The following is a 23,743-nucleotide window of genomic DNA, read 5'->3' as shown; positions in this document are numbered from 1 at the left end:
GTCCTCCAGCTCACCTCGGCTGGAATCTCCCTTTTAATCAGTAAGCTCTCCCCCACCCTTCTGCCTGGCCGGGTATCTGGAAGCAGAAGCTCTGTTTATTTCTGCAGAAAGCTGGTATCTCCAAACATTGCAAAAGCTGCCTTCGTGTATCCCTTGCTGCCTTCGCTTTCCTGCTCCTCCCCCTTAGCTGGGCAAGCAGCACATCTTCAGCTGTTTGTCCTGAGGTCTGCGAAGCCCAGATCGATGCTGACTGTTATTAATACTGAGACCTTTTTCTGTTTGTTTCATTGTAGGAAGTGAGCAGAATGGGCTGGAATTTAACAGGCAGGTAAGATTCTCCCTGGGTTACCAGGTATTCTCCTACTTTCTTGAGTTACAGTGTTTTAATTGCTTGTCTTGCTGGGTCCCAAGGAGCTAATGCTAAGAGATATACTATTAGGTAATAAGCTACCGTTAAACAGACCACAAAAGTCCTTCCCAATTCCCCCTGTGGGACAAAATCACACATGGTACTTCGGGTTTCCAAGCTTTCCTATTTCCTTGAAGTTGGCTGATTACAGAGCTTCTTTAAATCATCATTTGCTGGAGGCTTTTTCTGGCTTCTTATTTTTTTCCGCTGTCATTTAGAAACAAAAGGGACCTCAGTTGCACTGGGGAACATGCAAATCCCACCCCAAAGCTCCATGCATTTGTACTGCATGTGACACCGACGCTGAAAGCACTGTGGTATGCAAGATTGAGAGCATGGATCTGACTCACAGGAGTATCAGCAAGGACTGAAGATGAGGTGGTTTGAGGTCTTGGAGTGCCTAGGTCAAGACCAGGCCTGCCTGCAACGGCAGATTCCTCTTTGCAAGACAGTGGGGAAAGGGACAGCAGATAAATGCAAGTGTTTCTAAAAACCACAGGAGCAGGGTGCTGGTTACAAACGAACGCGAGAATCAACAGAACTGCTGTCTTTGCTGTGTTCACTGGTCTCTGTTCTCTGCTGCTCGCAGCTAAAAGCAGCTCCTGTCTCACAGACTGCCTGGAGGTTTGCAGAGGTGGCTCTAAGGAAATCCCTGAGCTTTAAAGCAGAATTGCAGGAGGAGGCAGGTGTCTGCCCTCTGGAGAGTATTGATCTTTAGTGTGTGCAGAGGCCTGCAGAAATGTTCTGAGTCCAAAAGCAGGGACTGTTGTGGCCATCAGTGGTGTTGGACTGAGATCTAGTGAGCAGAAGGGGGGTGTCCAGAGCACTAGTCACCCGCCACGGGGCTCTGGGGGTAGCCAGGGAGCTGGAGTGAGGAAAGCAGACGGCGCTGCACCTCCACGGGCAAGCATGAGTGTTTAAAGCAGATGTTGGCACTTTAACAGCTGAGCAGCCCTCCTGCCTCCAACTTCACGTTTCTCCGGTTCAAGGGTTGTGATCCTTTGCAAAGGCTTCCTGGTGACAGCAGGTGGGCAGCTGGAACCTTTCCCCATCACTTCTCTGCCCTCCGAGTTTGCCTTGGTGGCTCTTTGTCTGACAGATGTCAGCAGGCTGCTGTTTGTTTATTTGGTTTGGCTGCTCCGCTTTTGGGTGGGTCGTAACTTCCTATCAAAGATGTCCTAACACGTTCAGCCATCTTCCAGGTTTTTGGAAAACCCAGCCGAAAACAAAAAGTCTTATGTCTCCAGCTCTGTGGATTGCAGAGCCCAAAGCACAGGCTTTCTACACGCCAGGAGAAGAATCCAATCTGCTCATAACTAGCGATAAAAGAAAATTCCCTCCAGATAGAAATAAGCTATGAAAGTACAAGATCGTTACATGTTGCAAACTTTTCCTATGGCAACACCACAAAGATGTTAGAACTAGATCCTCATCTGGGGTCAATCAAGGAAACATTATTGACTGGTGAAGCAGTGCTGCTTTACACTGCCTGATGATGTGACCCATTATCTCTAAGGTCCTAGTCCTCTGCGTGCCGCTAAATGAGAGGATGCTGATAAACTCTTGGGATCAGATAGCCTCGGATTCTATAGGATTTGGATCAGTTTACTGGACAGAGATGTCCTCTTCCCACAGAGGCTGAGGTTTTACGGCAATCTTTTGCCACATTCTTTCCCTCCTTTTCCTTTTCAGCTTCCACTGTGATACCCCAGGGTCCCTTTTGTTCATGTCCACACATCTGTGCACGTACCTGAATAACAAACCTGTCTGGGGGCTGATCAGGATTTAAAAAGCAAAAGTTTGGGAACAAGCACATCCTAATAGCTTTCCTGGCGAGTTGTGTTGATTCCCCAGGACATCAGTAGTGCCCACAGAAGGGGCCTTGGGGTGATGTCTGTGATGGGGTTGTAGCAACTGCAGGTGAGTGGACATAGGTATGTGTAAACAGGCCTGAAGGCAGCGTGGCTCTTTGTCTCCCTCTCTTGGATAGTCCTTGTGTTTACTTGAGCCATTATTATTATTGCTATTATTATTATTTTAAATGAGAATGAGCCCAAATGCATGCAGGCGATACACTTGGGTTTCAAGCTGACCTGAGCCATTGGTGAATTTATCTTTGGTTCGGCAAATACGTTTGAAATAATGAGAAGAAGAGAGAGCAGGGATATGGAAATATCAAAGTGTTTTCATGTAAAATCATTCAGGGTGGAGGTTGATGGGGTTTTTAATTTTGGTTTGGGGTTTGGGGTTTTTTGTTACCTTGCCGTTCAAGTTTTCAAACCAAAGCCAGAGAAGCATGGTTTGAAACCGAACTAGGGACTGAGTGTAAGAGCTGCTGAGCTCTCTTTGACTTTATTTGGAGTGCTGGGTGCTAATCACTTTGAAGATCATAAATCTCACATCATTTAAGCCTCTCCCCCAGTCTTTGTAGATGGCCTACATTTCAGGTCTGCTTCCCTCCCATGTTGCGCTCCAGGCGGGAAGAGAAGGGTGGAGTGACCTGGTTAGACCCCTTGCTTACCCATTCCCTGCTGCGGCTGCTCTCACCCTGCAAACGGGGAGGAGGGAAACTCTTGTGGAGTTTGAGGTTTTCTCGCCGTTATTGGGTCAGCCCTGCTCTTTATGAGAAAGCTGCCTTCTGATCCCTCAGCCTATTTGGCAAACACTTCTTACCCCCTCCCCTCTTCAAACTCTCCTCCCACCTGGATGCAACAATAATTTGTATGTGAATGAGAGGGGAAAGGGTGTGTATAGAAAAAGAAGCATCTTCTGCCTTGCCTATCTGGTTTGGCTTTTTATTTAGTGAGTCTAATGCCAGTTGTTTCCTGTTTATATCAAGGGAAATGCAAAGAGACAGCAATAAACTTTCACCTTCACCGCTGGCAACCTGGATAGGGACATCTGCTTCTAGATGGTTTGGGATCCTGTCCAGACAGTGTCAGGTAGAGAAGTGAGTAACTCAGCAAATGTAGCTTCAGAACTTTGCAACAGAAGGGCATCAAGTGAGACCTGAAAAAAGGTCTCACTGAAAGTGTTGAATCAGGACTTTTCCTTGGTATCATGCAGTGATGCTCACCAGGTGAGGCTGCTGCGGTCTTATGAGGTCTTGTTTGTTTTATTTCCCCATGGGTATATGTTGTGTGCAGCCTTTCAGAAGATATTGCATTGTTTGCTTTCAGAGATCGCCCTGAAGAAAGCAGTTCTTGAGAGCCAGGTAATTTGCCCTTTGGAGTCAATCCTTGAGATAGTGCTGCTTTCTGAAAAACGCACACAGAGTTAGGGCTGAAGGCTTGGGGAGATGACAGTGGTCATGTGCATGGTGTGAGCACAGTCCAGCATACAGTGATTCATTTCATCCACAGTCAAAGTAGGAAAGACTCAATTTGTGAACTACTGATTTATTTTTCACGAGGAAAATGAGGGATAGGATTATCATCTGTTTCCTTAGAGCAAGGCAATCTCTGGGTGCTACGGCAGAAGGAAGGTTGTCTTTCCAGAGAAGGGAATGGGAGATCTTCCCAGCACTTCGTGCTCTTGAGAACTTTATTAGCACTTTATTGCTAGGAGAGAATAAGCCCCCTTGGATATAAGGCTGAAGGGTGATGCACGAGCAGCGCAGGAAAAGCTTGAAAGTATCTGCGTGTGCTCTGTATCCAAGTATGACATCCAGTTTTGCTCCAGCAGAAGGTAAATCCCTGCAGACAGGTTGTCATTTGTTTAATGATAATGACAGGTTAGGTATTTGTACCAATATAAACGTGATCCTGCCATGAGACCTTGCATTATTTAAGACAGACAAGCAGGCAGTGGTGTGCTTGAGCAGCCCAGACTTAGCACAGCTTGAATTCTCTTGTTGGCGCTTTACTCCTCTCACTTTGATTTCTTTGTTTTACACACATGTGGGGATGTAATAAGGATACATCTTTTTCCTACAAGACTTCTAGAAATTGGGTTTTGGGAAGGCTTTACCTGGGAAAAGGAGGTGGCTTGGAGGTGTATAGCTGGTGCAGGAGATGCTCAGAAAATGCAGGAAAGCATACAGAGTAAAACAGAAACACAGCTTGTGTTCGAAGTGGCCTGGTACATGAACTCAGCACTTAAATTTGTGTCTGCTAGTTAGTGCTTACCAAAAGAGCAGTTAGGGCAATGGCCTCTGAAAAATTCCTCCGTTCCAAAAGCGAGTGAAGGGTCCTGTTAGCATCACCTGCCTCCTGCACGTGGTGCCCAAGGGGAACCCCCATTGGAGCCCGTTAGCGCCCAGGTCACTTTCCAGCCCTGTTCATGTCTGGCAGACTCATTGTCCAAGGAAGCTTACTTTTTTCTTGTCTTACTTAGGGTTTGTAATGGTGCTTTTCAATGAAAATTGGCTCAGGCCTTCACAGCTCAACTCTGTAGATAAAGGATGTGAGAAAGGAAAGTGGGCAAACTGCATTTGAGATCTAAAATCACTCGTGGCCCTTTTTCAGTGTCATTAATAGCACTTCAACCTTGTTTGGTACTTTCCGCCCACACGTCTGAAGGTACTTTGCTAATGAATTTAGCATCCCAGTGCCTCCGGAAGGTAGGGAGGTGTTTAACCCTGTCTTACAGACCCAGCAGGTAGAGACGGACTGCCTGGCTTTTTCCAAAGCTGCTGAGTACTGTGATTGCAGTTGAAATCAGTGGATGCTTTATAGGACAGTTGCCTGTGGACATCAAGGCTTATTGTAATCCAGGGCCTTGCTCCCTGGTAGAGCTGGGATATGGACTCAGATTCTCTGATTCATAGTCTTGTGCTCAACCACAGACAAGTTCTTCCTCCCCTCCATCCTTTTGAAGGTGAAAAGAAGGGCCTAACTTGCTCAGTAGTTTATTATTAATATCTGGGATGCAAAACTCCCTGCAGATTTAATTTTGCTCCATCAGGGCTTCCCTCCCCGCAGGGTTCTCTTCTCACTGCTTTTCATTCCACTTTGTGTTCCCACCTCCCCCTAATCTCATGTGTTCCACATATGTCATTTCTGTTCCTGCTTGGCTTTGCCCTGTGGGTAGTTCAGGTTTCAGTCTGCCCCTCGATTTCCATCCCAGTCCTGTTTTGCCCTCCTTTCAAGGAAAGGTTCACATCCTGCTTCCTTCTTCCCTCTGGGGATCAATTCGGATCTCACTCTCCCTTCTTCTCTGCATTGCCCCAGGGTATCAGCCTAAGTCTTGCATCTGCTTTTCATCTCTTGAGCCTTCACTGAGTGAAAATCAGCCCAGCTGTCCATATCTGCCTTGACTGACTCTGGATCTAAGCAGAATACCTCCCTGGCCTGTCCCTTTTGAAGTTTCCTTGCTCCATCCCAGGGATAGACTGATTGCATAAATTTGTATTTGTGTGTTGGTTCTTCATTGAAATGCAGCCCTTTGGGAAAGCATCAGAGAAAGCCCTCGCTTGAGGGAAAGTCCTGTGTTTCTATATATGGCACTGTTTTGCTTAGGACAGATATGTGGAGAAACCTCTTCTTCAAGCTAGTTTTGTTCTGGTGCCTTACAGAGGGCCTCACATGAGACTGCTGGGAACAAATTCCAAAACATGCTAGGGAGTCTCTCGGGAAGTTAATGGGGGAGGTGGGGGGAAAGGAGGCAGAAGGATTTGAGGGTTTTTTTTCTCTAAGTGGTGGACTAAACTATTTTTGTATTAGCCAGTAACAGTCAACGAACAGCCAGCATCGCTTCTGAGGTGGCTGGAATCCCCCTACTCCCTGAGATCCAAATAAATAAATAAATAAAAATCCTGTTCTCCTCCTCCAGGCTTCTAAAGAGCAAACTGTTTTTGTAAGTTACTTCCTACCCTTGCTGCCTTGGTCCAGTGGCAATATATCCTGTGCAGGAGTCAGCTGTCTTATTGTTGAGGGAGAGACAGACAGGATGAATTTGTGGACTTCATGCAAATTCCTTGCTCCATTAGGCTCCTATCATCATTTACCTGGCTTGAGGGAGAGTCCTCTGTTGCTATATATGGCACTGTTTTGCCTAAGACAGATATGTAGAAGAACCTCCTCTTCAAGGTAATTTGTTCTGGTAAATGTTTTCTGAGCTTGCAGGGGACAAGCCTTGGCTTTGTGGAGCTGTCTCTGGGGACATAACAATTATTTCCTGATAGAAACTAAGCTTAAGGCATGGTTGTCACTGTCAAGCCACTATTTAGGTTGCGCGGCACTTTTTTGTGTGTTGAGTTTCATGAACTGCAGTGCATGGATATGACTCCTCTGCCTAGTGGAGAATGGCTCATCGGTAATAAGGAGAGGACTCTGACTTCTTGAAGGCCTTTCATCTGGTGAGCTCCAAGAATTCAATCAAAAGCCTGCACCACCCAGCAAGGGTGGGGCCCTGCACCCATTTTGTAGAAGGACAAGTCATAGCATAAAAAGGTGAAGACGATGGGATTTCAAGCAAGGCCTCTAATTTTGGAAGCCTGACATCAGCGTGCACTTTCTCTCTTCCCAGAGGTGCTAATCTACTAGCGCTCCATGTGAAATCAGTGGGCTGAACCAGCGCTGCCCAGTCCCTTAGGAAGAAGACATTGGGCTTTCCTTAGCGAGAAACTCTCTCGCCTGCCTCTCCTGCACATGCAAGTTGCCCAGAGCCAGAAATGGAGCTGAGAACTGGTTGTTCTGAGCTCCCTCTCCCCCTCAATCACTACACTTTATTCCCTCCACTTGAAAAGAGAGTCTATGTGATATTCTCCAACAAAGTTGATCTTTCTCACTCTCTCTTTTTTAATTATGTTACTTGTGTGTGCTTAATGCAATCCCTCTAGCTGCTTCTCTTGTGTCCCAGTCCCCTGGGGCACAGCAGTGGGTGCCAAAACTACCCTGAACCAATCAGAGAAACCTGCGGAGCTGGGAGAAAGCCAGCCCCAGTCACGGGAGCTGGCTGACTCCGAGTTAATTCCTTTCGAATGCGGGATGTGGCGGAAAGCGCCTTGCTCTCGAAGGGTACCTGCGCCGTGAGCGTGTGCCTCTGCCCTCCTCGCGGATGAGTGACCCAGGGACAGCGGTGCTGTGCAGCAAGGAGGCAGTGCCAGGTATTTAGACGGTTTCTTGCTGGCCAACAGCACAGAGAGCATAGGGCAGGCCCGGCCTGCTCCCGCTACCTGGGGATCCACGGAGAGGGAAATCTTCATGCAGGGAATTTGAGAACATTTAAGGGACTGATCCTGGCCCCAGAGAAGCCCAGTGCAGCAACTTTGCTGCTGATTCCAACGGGAACATGATTAGGCTCCAAGGAACCTGTGTGAGCATGCAAGAGGGCCTGGGAGAAGCCATGAGGCCTACTGTGTGTGAAATCGGATTGATAAGGAAAGGGGCAGGGATGCAGCCCAGGGTGGGAGCAGAGGAGATAAGCGCAAAGGTGTAGGCAGAGGTGGAGTTCTGGAGAGCTTTGGAAGTTGGGCAAGTGAAATTGAGAGATGCAGGGAGCAGTGCTGCAATGTAGGAGAACGCTTGGGATGGCCAGGGAAGGGAGAGTCCTGGAATAGACCTGTGGGAGAAATCAGAGGCTTCGCAGTGGTGAAATTGTTTTCTGTGCTTTTTTTTTGGAGGCTCTCACCATTCTGACCAAGAAAATGGCATCCTCTCCTCCTTCCAACTTGGCATGTCCACAGGCCTTGGCAGCCAAGGCACCACACGCTTGAGTACTAATACTGAAGATGTTGAAAACTGTTGTTTTTCAATATCTGTTCAGCAGTCCTGTGCTCTCTGAACAGGGATTGCACTCTCTAGCTTCTGTGCTTCTGAGGACCTGGCAGAGATGGCAGCCTTCGATGCAGAGCTGCACGTGGTCAGAATGTGTCCGTGCGAGCAAGCGCTCCCAGGAGCACAGCCATGCCGAGCACATCTTCTCCCCATCTCCATTTTCGGTTCTCCTCTCTCTTGACCAGCTCCTTCTTCTGAAATATGTGGGGCTGCACATGATTATTTTGAGGTTTGTTCTTCAGCACAATGGAGAGAGGGGTGTCATCTTTCTTTTCCTGTTCTATTTTTCCAAGGAAAAACACTAGGGGAATGCCATATCAGAATGCTTGCGATCGCAAAGCCAAGCGTGGTGCTGTTTGTTTTCCTTTGTGAAGTATGTGGCTCAGTTGCATTTAAAGTTTTGATTTTCCACTCCCACTCTTACTGCAGCTAAGGCACAACTGTTAACATCCCGGCTGGAGCTCGGAGGATAAGGCATATCAGATCAGGCCTCAATTAATAAACTCAAAGGGCTTGTAAAGCCGCAATGCAGGTGTGTTGAGGTTAGGGATTACATTTTAATTTTTTGGTGTGCTGTCATTGCTGAGCTTTAGGATGTAGTCTGTTTGGCATTCAGTGTGGGATTGCTCCTGCTTCTGTCATCCTGGCGGTTTCTGAAAAAAAAAAAAAAAACCCTCGGTGTGAAAGGATACACACACCCCTCAGTGTGAAAGGGTATCAGAATATATAGGTGAACATTGTTGCATTGACATAAAGGTTTTCTACCTTTTTCCTGGGTGGCTATTAAGCCTTGCTGTACGTGCAGGATAGTACATGTGGAAATAGTAATTGCAAGCCCATTATTATTATTGCTATAATTTATTATTAGTGTGTTTTTTATTTTATGGTGCCCACGTGTGCAGGTAATTCAGAGAAGTGCACTTACGCCATTGGAGGTGGGAAGGCTTAGGTAACTGCAGTAGCCATGGATCTGATTTGGATGCTTGTTTCTATTGTAAAACTTCATCCCTTGACTTCAGGCAGATCACTTCGGGGCAATTTCAGACAACCTTGTTCTGTTAAAAAGCACTTCGGGAAAATTTTCAGCCAAGTGAGAACCCCGCTGGTGTTTCCAGGAGAGGGAAATTAATTCAGACCCTCTTAATTTTCTGCGCACTGGCTTCCCTTCTATCCAGTGAGAGAGTCATACAGATTCGGGATGGGGGCAGGGAGAGAAATGAGTAAGTTGGATTCTTAAACAATTGTGAGTTGCTGACTGTGAGATAAGCCAAATGTGAAGGTAGATAAATATCTGTTTCAAAGAGGTTACCATCTAAATAGAAACTACACAACAAGCATGATTGTCTTTGTGCCCAGAGTTCATCCTTAGAGTCGTAGTCACAGCTCCTGCCTAATAAGTGGTAATGGAGAAGGCAGTGGTGACTTAAATGGCCTCAATCTGTCAGGGTAGGGGGAACTGTTATCTGGCTTTGGGGAAAGCTCCCAAGCTGCATGCTGAACCACTTGGTCATCCCACCTTTGCCATGAGGTTGACAGTTTGGAGCAACCATGACATCAGAAGCGTTCATCAAAAAGAGGCGGCTTGGCTTGGGGCTGTATCCAGGCTGACACTTTTGGGGCCTGATAGGCGATGAAGAGTGATTCAGATTGCCAGCGAGCAGTGACCCATTCAGCCATTGCTGTTGGTTTACTTGTTGAATTGCTGTCAAACACGGGCAGCTTGTAAAGTACCTGAAGCCAACCAGGGTAGCAGAGCTGGGTTGATACAGAGAGGGCTGCAGCCGACGTCTTGTCCAACCAATGGCATCCAGGTGCCAGTTCATTGGATGAAATGTGGGTCAGTCGGTCGGCCTGTCTGTCTCACAAGGGTATGGCCTTCCACGTGGTGAGATCGGAGCTGCTAATATGAATCTTTGCAACTTCCTCATGCAAGGCTGTTTTTTTTTTTACAGCTTTGCAGTGTATCTTCAGGATGTTTTCACGAGCCTAATGTTTGCCAGAAGTTCACAGATCTGTTACAAAACAGATGTATTTTTTTTTTCTCTCCCCTTCTTCCTACTGGTAAGGAAGAGTCTGTGCAGTAATTGCAGGCAGGTTGGGAGATGTTTTCTTCATAATTCTGCTTCTTATGAAATGTTTATGAAACACCTTCCACAAATCGGTTACGCAAGAAGCTGAAGAGCTTTGATCATTTTCCATCGCCCTCAATATGCTTCTTAGTTTGTTTTGCTTTTTGTTTTTGTGTTTAGGACAGAGATAGGTAAGAAACAATCCATCGTTGGCCAGGCCCAGCAGACGCTCTCGCCAACCGAGGAAAGGACGCTATTTCCATCCAGTCACTCTCCGTGTGTTTTCCTCTTGCTTTGCTCGGGGGCAGCTGACCCTATTTTAAGGCCGTGAAAACATCCCCTTGAGATTGGCAAGCGCGATTCCCTTCGTGTCCCGGAGAAGCCCTGCTAGCTCTGCGCACGGGTGCCGCCGCCTGCCGTTGCCTCCTCACGAGGAGCGCTGGCCGCAGAGTCCCCGCACGCCAAGGGGCACCAGCTTGCAGATCTGCAGCAGATAATACAGGCTCTGCCCCTCTCTTCAGCTGGGAGCATGATATCTTTGCCGTGCATCATTTCACCCACTGTTTTACAAGCGCGTTTTCCCTTAGATTGCATAATTTCCCCAAATCAAATGCAGCGGCAAGAAACCTATGTTTGTTTTCAGTGACTTGTTCCCTGTTCCTACATCTGCCTTGACTGCCTGGTAAAACCAAGGTCCTGGGCAGTAAGATTTGGTCAAATTTAATTAATGAAATCATTACTGCTCACTTTTTATCATGAGTCTCATGATATAGCTAAGTCAGGTGATTTTGTGACAATTTCAACTTTCTTGGTTAGTATCATGAAAATTTTCTTTCACATTTGTAAAAATTGCCTGCAAACATGATTCAGATGCACTGAGAAAGAAGAAGGCAACTTCTCCTCTTGTTTTATTAATATGAATTTACATTATTTTAAGGGAGTCTCATGATAGTGAGCGGCCTCGCCCACAATGTGTGTGGTTTTTTGGGGTTTGGGGTTTTGTTTTTTTAACATACAGTTGGTAATAAGGCTGGTCTAGCCAGGGAAAAAAATGAAAGTGTAGGATTTGCATAAACCATCCCAAACGTTGGGTTTGGGATATATTCCGAACTCGCACTAATGAACAATTAGCCAGCTGCAGGCCTGTTGGGGAGAGGAAGAGGAGGGAGAAGTAAATTTGAGTATAAAACCAATGAAAAAAGGTGCAGAGGAGAAGGATTTGTTGGGAACACCCAGGTTCCCGCCTACTGCAGAAGTGAAAGCCAGAGAATTCCAGGGACGGGGGAAGGAGCAGTGGGAGATGTTGTTGTTTTTAAATTGGGAACCAGTCCTTTGCCAAACCCACCTCCCGTTCTCATGTTGTGCGATGCCGGGATGCAGCTACACACCCCTTTCAGCCTGGAATGCCTCCAAATCTTTCCGTTTGGCAGCTGTAAAAATTGATTTCAGTTTGGAAATGGCTCGTTCTTCTTCAGCACTCCACTGCTATTGGAATCTTAACTTAGACGGGATCAAGTGCCTGGTTGTCTAAGACGCTAATATCTTTTCTTTTGGGGACTGTTCAGACTTGGATGACTGCATTATATGAGGCCGACACACATGAATTGCAAGCAGGGGTAATATATACATATTTATTTATTTATTTTTACTTTTGGTTTGGATGCCTCTTTCTTTCTTTCCTTCTTTCTTTCTTTCTTTTTCTATTTTTTTTCTTCGATGCACCCTGGGAAAGAAAAGCGCACATCATACCATTTGCCTGGGGTGAGTGGATGGCTCAGGGGTAACGGTGTATTTTCCCAAGCCTTTCATCTAACATTTAGTAACTTAAATGCTATCCGCTTTGATAGCGATCAAGAAGTTCTCTCCATCTGATTTTTTTCGTCAAGCTAGGAGCACGACCATGCCAACATGAAAGGTAGGAAAGAACTGGAATTCATACCATGTATAAGTCTTGTTGCAAGGAACTAGTATTATTGCAAAACTAGTTTTGGCAGTGTCCAGAACTATAGCTGTAATGAAAGGAGATGTTGTAATTCTCTTCCCTCTGCACAGCTCCTGCTGCAACGCAGAGATTCATGTTTAGAGGGCCAGTTCCTTGCATGTCAGCTGTGAGCCTCTCGTGCTCACGTTTTATCCTTCGCTCTCTCTCTTGTGGAGCCTTCTGTATTTGTTTGCTTTACGCAAACTGGAATAAACGCTCCCTTGGACAAAATGTTTAGTTGGTCGATTACTTCCAAAAGGTGCATTTCTTGTCCCCCTCTGCTGGTAGGAGGCTGTATAAACTAAAGTCCAAATCAGTGCTGCAAAACGCGGGCAAATGGAGCCACTGGTCTCTTCGGGGATGCTGGACTCGGGAGTTATTTCATGGGAGCTGCTGAGGTTTAGTCCAGGTAGCAAGAATGTGCGCGTGTGGTGCTGAACCCATGGACTGCAGTTTCCAAACCTGTCCATCCCGGTGCTTTGCGGGTATTCCAGATTGTGGAAGCTGAAGCATCTTCTCATGCTGGAAAGGCTTGCATTAGGAATGGGACCACTGATTTGAACCTTGTTCCAAGCATTCTCAGGCTTGAGAACACCTTGAGTCTAAGACTGGATTTTATTTTTTTTTTAAACCGTTCTCAGGAAAGACATCTTAGAATAGATCTATAAGAGCTTTTTTTTCCTCTTGAGTGTCATCTGAGAGCAGAAACTCTTCAGAGAGCTTTCTCAAAACTCTTGGAAAAAAAAAGTTTTAAAATCTCCTAGAGAGGTTTCCTGACCCCTCTCTCCTGGCCCAGTTGGTTTGAACAGGAGACTAGCTCAGAAAAAGTGATGTGACAAGTTTCTTATACAGCAGCAATGTTAAAAATGAACACTGAGAGCATGAAATAACCAGATTCAAAGATTCAGTTCTGGTCTCTGGGCAAATGTTGCTCTTTAGAATGTAGACTAATCAATCCTGATTTTTGTAGACGAAAGTCTTTCTTGAACATTTAAGTTGACCAAAGTGGCCCTTGGACAAAGGCTTGGAGGGCCCTTGGGCAAAAACCTATATGACAAAATGAGAAGTCATCTATAGCTAATGCCACAACAGGATAGTAAATAGTGATCTATAAAGGAGAATTGCCTTCTGACTTTAATAATTTTACAAAATGTGGAAATATCAGTGCCTTGTCTGAGGAAAGCACTCACACATGTGCTTTAAAAGTTCTTAAGTTGGGTATTCTCTAAAATTCTTTAATTAATGTGTTTGAATTGAGCAAACTGCAGACCCTCTCTTGGTTTGGGAGCACAGAAAAATTATGCCCAGGTTGCAGACTGGGAAACAAAAATGCAAAATGACCCATGCCTTTCTGCAAAGCCAGAGATGGAATCAGCCTCTCTCTCTTGCTTTTCTCTAAAAGGAGTTACTGATCTCAGACCCCTAACTGTCCAGACTTCCCCTACCTCTCTGACAGTTCCCTAACACTACAATTACTGTGCTCTTTTCCAGATTAAAACTGAAGACCTCAGCGACACCTTGCAACCTGCAATCCCCCCCAGGTCAGGTCACCTTGTACAGGGATCATCAATGATGCCTGGAAGCCAAATAGCAGGGGTAAGTGATTGTGCAGATCCAGGAATACAGAAGCCCTAAATGGGACTGGTCAAGGAATCTCCAGAGAAAAGGCATTTGTTGAGAGAGACTTGCCAAATTAGATACACTTTTTGACAGTAGCAAAGGAGACTTGAGGATATGATGGATATCATTTTTTCCCGAATTTGGAAACGGTGAATCTCTATTGACAAAATCAGAATTCTTAGCCTCTTTCACAGCAGCCAGTAGCTGTTGCGTAATGCTCTGCCAAAGGATGAAGAAAGCTTTACATGGGTTCAAAAACAGACTGGACACAATCTTGTAAGAGATTTCATTTGAGGGTTACTAAGTGGCAAACCACACCAATCATCAGGAAATCCCTTGTGCCAAAAATAACTGTGGAGGCTGAGAACACAAAATGGAGATGTTGGATATGTTCGCCATGGTCTTCCTATTTCCAGGATGTGTGATTAATGCCAAAGATAGAGTCCTTGGCTAAATCGACTCTTGATCCGAATCAGCTTGAGAAGTTGTTGGTGGTGCAGAGTCAGGTGCTGATGGGCCTTGCTTTATAGCCATCTCAGCACATCCTGGCTGGAAAATCAGTATTTTGCAGAAAGTATTCATTCAGTGCTTCTGAGATGGGTCAGGCACATCTTTTCTGTGTCATTTCAGAGAGACTGTCCTCTAAAAGAAGTCTATCTGGAATAAAGAGAGTCCAAATGGTGGTGTTGTATAAAGGAGCAGGGAGTTGCGGAGCTTAATTGGAGTGGTATTGCTGTACAAAGAACAGATGTTTTTTGATCTTTTTTCCCTCGTGCTTTTCCATATAGGATATGAGCTCTCTTCATACCCTGCAGCAGCTTGTATTGCTTCCTGGTCACATGCAGTCAGTCCCCCAGTTTCTTCTCTCTCAGTCCCAGGCAGGACAACAAGGTAAGAGCAGTAAAAGCTGAAAGAGGGTATCATTATAAGCAGATACATATCTAGCAAGAACCTCCCTTCTCATGGCTGTGCTTTGAATCTCTTCTGCTACAACTTTCCCAGCATGACTGTCTGTTCTCCTGTTATGTTACCAGATACATTTTCCCCGTTCCTCCCCAGTTTTCTCCTGGTGTTGGTTCCCACACCTGGGACGAGCTCTTGCACGTATAGGTGCTGTGGAACAGATTGGGCTCCAGAGATGCTCCTAGCACCTACAGCTTGTGCGCATCGAGAGTGCCACCTTGGGGCCAGCCTTTGCAGGCCTGCTGGTGCTCCCATCTCTGGAATTCAAGACAAGATCCAGTTGGGTTTCAGCAAACCAGCATGGAGCTTTCTTGGTGATGCCTGCCCAGGTGTTCAGCCTCATTGGCTTAACACTATGTTCAGTTACTGCAGAAACCTAAGGAGTGGTTGAGTTGATCTAAGTACTTTAGAACGAGACTAAACTGAGAAGCTGTGGTGTAAAGGTTGAAACAGGCAACCAGGTTGATGCTGGGAATCCTTTCAACCATACTATCGCTGCTGAAGATTTCATTTCAAAAACACAGCCTCGATCTCATCAGCTGTCTAACCAGTGATTCCTGAATCCCATCCATAGTTTTAAGTCGAGCTAGAGCTTCGCTTTTGTAAAGGTGTTCAATCATGATTTTAAAAACTGCAAATGACAGAGCATCCACCGTGTCCCTAGGCAAGCCATTCCAGTGATTAATTACCTTCACTGTTAAAAATGTGCACCTCATTACCAGCCTGCATTTGAAATTCAAAGTTGTGCCAGCATTAGAGAAGGCTCACTGAGACACTGATCTAAATAAATAAATGGGATTCTGCACATTCATATCTAAGCTAAAAAAGAATTGAGGGGAGAGAGGATGGGAGAAATTCTGGAGATCATCTTTTTCCTCTCTGCCCTTTTTTTAGAAGTCCATACATTTCTACAAATTCTCCTATTATTGCCAACTAGAATCAGTAGAAAATATTGACGGTTTGAAGAATGATTATAAATCCTCACTAAATTCTCTGGGCTTCAACTTCAATAGACTTGCAAAACCTAACTAGATTTCTGTGGAGCTATAGTGCTTCAGTCTCTAAGTAAGTATTTCCCTGGAAGACATATAGGCTTGTACATGGCAATTTGTCAGCTAAACATTTACACAGTCTCCATAAATATTTTTTGTTAGTTTTATAGATTTCTTCTCTTTTTTCCTTTCATCATTTTGTGTCAGTTTATATATTCCAAAAGAAATCCAATTTATTTGAAATATAGTAAGGTAGAAAAGAAAGGGTCAGATGGCTTCAAAATGTCACTTCAAAGTGAATTCTGTAATACAAAGTAGAGTGGATAGGCTCATGAGATTAACAGTAAGATCAGGATATTTTTAATAAAATCAAGGAGCTGAAAGATGCACATTTTTAATAGCTGCAGTGATTTAAGTACTGAGAAAAAATCATCATCAAGGCTACAGTAAATTCTCTGCTATCTGGCATTTTTCTAAAAGCTAAGTTACACATCTATGTAAAATACCTGTGTCCTAATTCAACCCCAGGTTAATAAGCTAGGTGCATGCGTGTGTGAAATGTTTTACCTGTATCATTATTATAATAATAACTTTCAGGCTAAAAAGCCATGAACAGGTCCTTTCCTTTCTCATAACCCAAATCAGACCCATCTGCATTTGTACTTGTTGCAAGTCTGTTATTTTGAGTGAGAGCTGATTGAGATTTTGCCTTCAGAACTCCCTGAGCCTTTCCTGTGCAGAGCACAGTACGTACAGCTGTTCTCATGCTGACCAAGCAGCTGGTCTGATCGAATGTCTCTTTTTCCCTCCTCAGCTTTGCAGCCAAATCTCCTTTCATTCCCTCAGCAACAGGGCAGCCTTCTCCTCTCCCAGCCGGGACCCAGCTTAGCATCACAGGTAACTTGCACACAGCCTTTCTGGGGCACAGGTGGACTGAAGGAGACCTGGGCAGCATGTTAACTGTTCATGAAACGGGCCCCAGGTCAATGGCAAATACATGCAAAGCAAAATTCTTCTAATTCTGTGGTAATTGGCATTCTTTTTCCCTCTCTTCCTTGTCCCCACCTACCAATACAGTCCAAGTTCATGGGTTTAATATGCCTTGTTCACATCCTGGTAGTGAAAGAGGTTGTCCCTTTACATGGCTCTTTCCTGCCTCTCCTGAGGCTGCTCTAGAAAGGCCGAACAGTCAGACTACTTGAACGTTGATAACTGAATGGTAGATAGGCTGTTCTATCTCTCCTTTTCCATCACAGTACTCCTCTCCATTTCCATTCTTTTATCTATGGTATGCTTATTCCTCATTAAAATTAAAAAGCTGTTCATCACATTGGCTTTTTTTTTTTTTTTTTTTTTTTTTCTGCTGCTGCTCTTATGACTTTCTATGCTCTTTGGTTTGTTTTTATCAGGCTGTGGGCCGTTCAGGACTCCCTGGCTCATCAGTCGAACCCCACTTGGATGTACCCCAGCATTTGCAAGTGGCAAAGCACCTAACTCCCTCAGGAGCATCAGAAGAACCCAGTGACCTAGAGGAGCTGGAAAAATTTGCTAAGACATTCAAACAGAGGCGAATCAAATTAGGGTTTACACAGGTGAGCAGCTTTGGGAATGGGAATGTTGATATTACATGACATGGACATGTAGCATGGAGGAGTTTGTGGCGAAGGAGTGGATAGAGGAAGGGGATGGATTAGATACAGATTTGTTTTCCTTGGAGCATCCTCATGTAAACACAAGAAGAGACCAGCCTTCTCTGATATTTCATTGCCATTACATCATTATCTGCAACAACTTGTAATATATGGATGCTGGGGACTGTAGGGCAGACTCCACAAGGAAGAAAAATCACTCTTTCGCAAAGGCAGGTCATGGAGAGTAGAGTGCATCTATTTGGGAAGTGATCTGAAATGTGGTCTGACAGGGGAAGGCTGTTGGGGCGAGGGGTTCTTGGCTCATGTCATGATTCGGATCCCCTCCGCAGGGCGATGTTGGGCTTGCCATGGGGAAGCTCTATGGCAATGATTTCAGCCAGACCACCATTTCCCGCTTTGAGGCCCTCAACCTGAGCTTTAAGAACATGTGCAAGCTCAAACCACTGCTGGAGAAGTGGCTGAGTGATGCAGGTAGGTGACATTGCTATGTACAGAAATGGTGTTGGTTTTGGCAAGTACCTAAGAGGACCCATCCAAGAATCTCATAAAAAAACAGGGGTATGGAGTTATGGCCTTCTAGTTCTCTGGCTGAGCTGGTAACAGACTACTCTCCTCTGTGTATCACACAGTGGGTTGCATAAGAATCTAGATATCAAACCACATGTGTCCTTTCACTCTAGTAATCTAAGCCTCACATTGCAATTTGTCCAGGGCAGTCCTTTCCTGCACTGGCTGTTGCTCTGTTAGATGGCCTCGGGCAAATCACTGGGCTAGTTCATTCAGTCCCTCCCTGTGTAAACTGGAAAGAGTAGGAAGGGACTCCTTTCAAAGCACTTAGATCAGCTCATGAGCAGTAATTAGAAAAGGAAGATATTACTGCAAGGGGAATCCCCAGTAGCAAGAGCATTGGCTTGGTATCCCATGGGCTGCAAATCCGTGTAGGAGTGCCAGTTGTCTGGTATGCTTGACCCAGCCCTTACCCTTCCTTTAGGAATTACATGTTCAACCAATTTATCATCTCAGGAGGAGTCTCAGCCACATGAGGCTTTATCCCAGTGATGTAAGTCAAAACCTTTAACGACGTGAAACTATATCATTTGAAAATATACAGCACTCTACAGAGATGGCTAGATGAAAGTTTTATCACTAGCTTTCTTTCCATATGTGGACAAGGTCACTGAGAGATCTGAGACTTTTGAAGCAATTTTAATAATATTCTCCCTTGGAGAAGGAGTCTACAATCTGAGAACTTGTTGCTTATTTTAGGAATAGCCACAGTCTCCGGAAAGAATCTAGGAATGAAAACAAGTGATGGTCTTCAAAATCTCTTTTCTCATCTTTCTCTCTCCAGAATCTGCTCCTCTGGATTCTTCCATGAGCACTCCCAATTCCTACCCCTCCGTTAATGAGATGTTTGGACGGAAAAGAAAGAAGCGAACCAGCATTGAGACCAACATTCGTTCCACGCTGGAAAAAAGATTTCAAGATGTGAGAGGAAAATCTTTCAATGTGCTTTCCCTCAGAGTCTGGCATTTACCAAGTCTCAATCATAGATTTCTTTTTTGCTCATTGTGATAGCTTGTTAGAAAATGCTTGAAAGCATTAACGGGAAAAGTCAAAGCCAAGAAATCGGACAGAGTTATTTCTTGGTGAACGTTTCTTTGAAGAAATTGCAGTTTCATTGCCACACTTTCTTGTTCTCTTCCACTAATCACTGCCCCAGATCCAAGCTGATCTTCTAGCATGCACCAGCCTCTTTTCTTCACGAGTTAAGGTTGAGGGTCATGGAACTTGGTGCATCACAGGGAGTGGAGGCTCCATTAAGCAGGTCTTGTGCCAGCAGAAAGGGTGAAAGCAGGAAGGGCCAGAGCTATTACTCTGGGTGGTGTTACTGAATCACTCAAGAAGGGGAGCTTCTTACTTTTCAAGCATTCAGTTTTTGAGTGGGATTTGCAACAGAAAACAAAGAGGGAACTGAGCCTGAACTCTCAGCAGAACTAAGTCACCCATGGAAAAAATTTCATCATAATTAATTTTGAACAGCCCTTGATTTCTCCATCAGATCTGTTCAGGTCAAGCTTTCCTCTGAAAGCTTTTAATGAGAGCTAAAGACAATCTTTCTCAGATTATTATAGATATTTCATTTTTAGCTACTATGAGATGTTCTGTGTATGGGAAAATGTCTTGGCACCTCAGCAATAAATGTTTTTCTCCTTTCAAGTCTCCAACACAGATCAAAATCCATAGAGCTAAATACTATTAAACACACCACAAAATAGGTGGTTTAAAAAAAAAAAAAAAAAAAAAAAAAAAAAAAAAAAAACAGAAATATCTCTTCTGAGATGATTCAGGTAAGTGTACAAACAGTGCCCAGAGTTCACGTGTCCTATATAGTCATAACAAGACTACCAGTCATTAGTTTTCCCTCAAGCAATGATTGAGGGTGCTGTTAAGATCAAAGAGCTTGGTGCTTTATGCAATAACAGGCCCAAGTGTAGTGATTCATCACCACTGATTTCGTGAAACTTTATGCTGAATAAGAGGTACTTTCTGGTTCACAAAACATAATCTCCCATCCAAATATTTACTCTTTGCCTTAAAAGCAAATTTTCTTCCTTCACCAGTTTGCAGCCAGCCCTGATCTTGTTCTCCTGCCTTTCAAGCAGCAGAAGCATCTGGTAGAACTCCTCAGACCTTTCTTTAACCTCCTGCATTTTCTTAGCAGAACCCCAAACCCAGCTCAGAGGAGATCTCCTTAATAGCAGAGCAGCTCTCCATGGAAAAGGAGGTGGTTCGGGTCTGGTTCTGCAATCGGCGCCAGAAAGAAAAACGGATCAGCTGTCCAATGCCATCTCCCATTAAATCACCCATCTACAATTCCAGGCTGGTGAGAGACATTGGATTAAGGGGATCTACAGGCTATTACAGGCAAGGAGGGGAAAAGGTAGAGGGAGAGATATCAGGGCTTGTTTCAGAAGGAACAGGACAAGATATTTCCTTGTGGGCACAGGACCCTGAGTTCATGCAGGCCCATCCCACAGCCCAGTGGGCAAATACATCTGCAGTAGTGGGTAGAGATGCAGCTGGGCGTGCCATAATCAAGATACTATTGTGTTTCTGCTAGTTAGTAGGTTTTTTCTACGTATAAAAGTGACAGAAACCTCCCTGCAGTATTAATGGTGCTGAAGCACGTGTGAATGGTAGGGAGAGGACATATTTGCAAGCAATATTTTGTCTTGAAATCTTCTGTGCAACAAGTGACAAGTGGTCCATCAGAAGGCAGGCAAATATCACAAGAAGTTGGGTCACATTGCATAACACATTTGGTTTAGAGTTGCAAAACTAAAATGCTGCTGGCAAGCCATGAATTCTTAAAGCAGTAGCTTAAATGAATAGTTTTTCTGTGACTGTGCCATATGAAGTATGTGCTTGCTCATCAGTCATTCCAAACAACGCATCGTATGTAGAGTACCACAGTTGATCAGCAGATGCCCCAGGCTTGCTTTGATTACAGGCACTCAGTTACTAATTGTCAGCTGAGATTTCTCACCCAGCAAGGACTCCTCAAAGGAACAAATGAGAAGCAACAACCGGTGGCCACAACCTGGCTAAGGGTATCCACTCTGAAACGCCCAAAACGCAGTGCCTCCTACCAACCACTCACTGCTGTTTCTGTTCCTCTCCAGGTCTCTACCTCAGGGTCCTTGGGGCCCCTCTCCGTCAATCCAGTGCATAGCACCATGCCCGGGACTGGTAAGCCATGCCAAGCCAGTGTCATGTCCCATTTTCTTCCCTCCTTTCTTTGTTCTTGCTCTGTGACTGGTCAGTTTCTAAGCCGTGATTACAGGCTACTCTTAATCGTCCCTTGGGTTTAGCCAGAGAAAATAGTCCCACATAACTGCTATGCAAGGGGTATGAGCCAGCAAGGCTTTCTCTTTTCTAGAAAGAAGATGTGGAAAGCTTCTGGAGACAATTTTGTCCCCAGGATAATGCTAGGTGAATTTTACTGCGGTATTCATATTTGGGAGCCAGGGAAACCCAGACTCCAAATAAAAGGAGTGCTACAGAGTAAGCTACTGCATTTTTTGAGCTGAGCACTGGCAGAATCTCCTCGAGGAACAATTCATTCTCACAGAAATTATTTGGGATGGAGAGGGCACTCCTCGCAGATTCAGCATCCTTGCTGCTGCAGGGCAGGCAGTGAATCAGGAGAGCAATGGGATGAATGAAGGATGGTGGCAGTGCTTGGCCTTTGGCAGGAAAGGAGAGCCCAGCCTCATTCTCCTTTCTCCTACTACACAGTAACGTCCTCGTGTTCCCCTGGGAACTCCAGCAGGCCCTCGTCCCCTGGCAGTGCGCTCCATGCCAGCAGCCCCAGCGCAGCACAGAGCAACTCCAAAGCTGCAATGAACTCATCCGGCTTCAACTCTTCAGGGTAAGGTCTCTAGTCTACTCCTTGCCAAGGGCATTGGAGGGCTGGGGAGAAAAGCAAGGGGCCCTCAGAGAAGGACATCTAGGGAGCTACATGATGCCGTGCTATTACATGAAGCTTCTCCTCTAACCTGAAGCTTCTTGAGAAATGACTATTTTTCTTCTTCAAGATAAATAGAAAATCCAGTTGTGCTTGCAATATTGATCTTGTTCCAAAAACAAAAAGGATAGAAACTTATAAGGACTGGTCTAAACTAATTATTTGTGTGGAAGATGCAGAGGAAGCTTTATTTTGCTGTTTCTTTTTAGACAACCTTCTCTGCAGCAAGCTTTCACTCCTGCAGTGCCATCCACAGAGCTGTCACAGAATAATGATTTCACAGTGGCAGATCAAATGTGGATAATGATTTTCTTTAGAGGAGAAGAAGCATCTTTTTTAAATGTTAGGGGTGCTATGTTAGTGGAAAACCAACCAAAAGTAGAGGTTGTAGCTCTGTAGCTGCTGGGCTTTCTGAGTCACAGATGACTCAGAGTCGAGGGTGATCCTGCACCATGAATCAGACCTCCTCTTACGCAGAGGAAGTCCAGCAGGCACGTAATGTATGCAGTCATGAGCACGCTGGAAGGTGTCACTTGGAAAGACACGCTTGCTGCACGCTCCTTATGGGAGCAGTGGGTTTGCTGAGTGCCCAGCCCAAGGCTCTGAACATAATAGCAGGGATGATTTTTTCGAGGGAAAAGGTTAACAATATGGCAACTGTAGTTTTTATTCCCTGTGTCGCAAACAGATCCTGGTACCGATGGAATCAACCTACCTACCTCCACTGAGATGACTTCTCCATCATGTGTAAAAGGAGCTGTGACTTCTAGCTATGGACCAGCTTCTCTAGGAACAATGCTTGGGGCAACGTCTGGCATCCCAGTGCCTTCAAAACGCAGCCAAATGAAGGTCTTGTTTAGGGGAACCCAGAGCAGCAGACCTCTCCAGGGACTCAAATTGCAACTGACCTTCCCCAAGGATTCTCAATGCCAACAGTGACATTTTAATAATCTTCCAAGCATCCTCTTCAAGAATGATCCCCTGCTTAGCACTATTAGCATGAAACACTGCCCTCTGCTTTCAAATCTCTGCATTCACACTGGATTGCTTGGCAATCTCCAATCTGGAAGGATTTCTCTGTCATGACCATCTTTTCCCCTCACTCATTTCAGAGCTTCCCATAAGAAGGGTCTATCATGATGTTACTATCACGCACACATACTATAAACCCCCAAACTGAGCCGAGGTTACCCAATTCATTTCACCAGAGACCTGCGTCTAGATGTGAGCCTTGGTATCCAATAGATTGCCAAGGTTAATGGCACTGTGCTTTATCCACCACCAACCTTGCTTTGCTTTGTGTCCTTCTGCCCTGTTTCTAAAGGTTTTGTTTTCTTTTTATTTCTTTTTTAAAGTATTTTAGAGCCTTCTAATTTTTCCCTTTAAAAAAAAAAAAAGATTGCCTCTTTTTGCAAAATCGGTGTCCAGGTCTTGTTATTGTTCGCAGCTAACCTCGCTGTTCCACTGGAGGATGCCACTGTTAGAAACCCCTGGATGAACTTCTAACTCCACTGAACACAGAAGTAGTCTCTGTTGATTTGATGGGCCTCAGAATAGTCTTGACTCTCCCCCTTTTACTTATCCATGGGCTTTTTCTGATACTTTTTCTGACTTTTTATTTTAATGATATGTCAGTAATGTAGCTTGCCTATGCTCTGCAGCATACTCTTCTGGTCCTAGGAGGATGCTTTGTATTGCTTGCGTGTGAGTCTTGGTGAAAGCGTATGCAAGTGCATCTTAATTTCATGAGACACCAAAGTATATGAAACTCCAACTTTCATAGTATATCACCAGGGAAGTTGTGGTTA

General features: G+C 44.9%; 1 protein-coding gene across 1 annotated transcript in view; it reads left to right on the top strand.

The window, feature by feature from the left end:
- The window catches only part of POU2F3 (POU class 2 homeobox 3), a 37,286-nt gene extending 14,027 nt beyond the window's left edge, over positions 1–23,259 (top strand). The window contains exons 4-14 of the mRNA XM_088520586.1: positions 294–328; positions 13,669–13,773; positions 14,586–14,688; positions 16,567–16,649; positions 17,162–17,344; positions 17,734–17,875; positions 18,756–18,892; positions 20,130–20,291; positions 21,091–21,157; positions 21,707–21,839; positions 22,624–23,259. Of these exons, the coding sequence (XP_088376712.1) occupies positions 294–328; positions 13,669–13,773; positions 14,586–14,688; positions 16,567–16,649; positions 17,162–17,344; positions 17,734–17,875; positions 18,756–18,892; positions 20,130–20,291; positions 21,091–21,157; positions 21,707–21,839; positions 22,624–22,663 (1,190 nt within the window). The 3' untranslated portion in view covers positions 22,664–23,259. The remainder of the gene's footprint in view (positions 1–293; positions 329–13,668; positions 13,774–14,585; positions 14,689–16,566; positions 16,650–17,161; positions 17,345–17,733; positions 17,876–18,755; positions 18,893–20,129; positions 20,292–21,090; positions 21,158–21,706; positions 21,840–22,623) is intronic.
- Positions 23,260–23,743: the final 484 nt, after the last annotated feature.

The sequence above is a fragment of the Tinamus guttatus genome, unplaced genomic scaffold (assembly GCF_059628265.1).
Source record: "Tinamus guttatus ecotype Peru unplaced genomic scaffold, ASM5962826v1 Tinamus_guttatus_pri_ptg000093l, whole genome shotgun sequence".
NCBI classification, from domain to species: Eukaryota; Metazoa; Chordata; class Aves; order Tinamiformes; family Tinamidae; genus Tinamus; species Tinamus guttatus.
The sequence above is the reverse complement of the archived record's forward strand: the minus strand, read 5'-3'. Positions and strand labels throughout refer to the sequence as shown.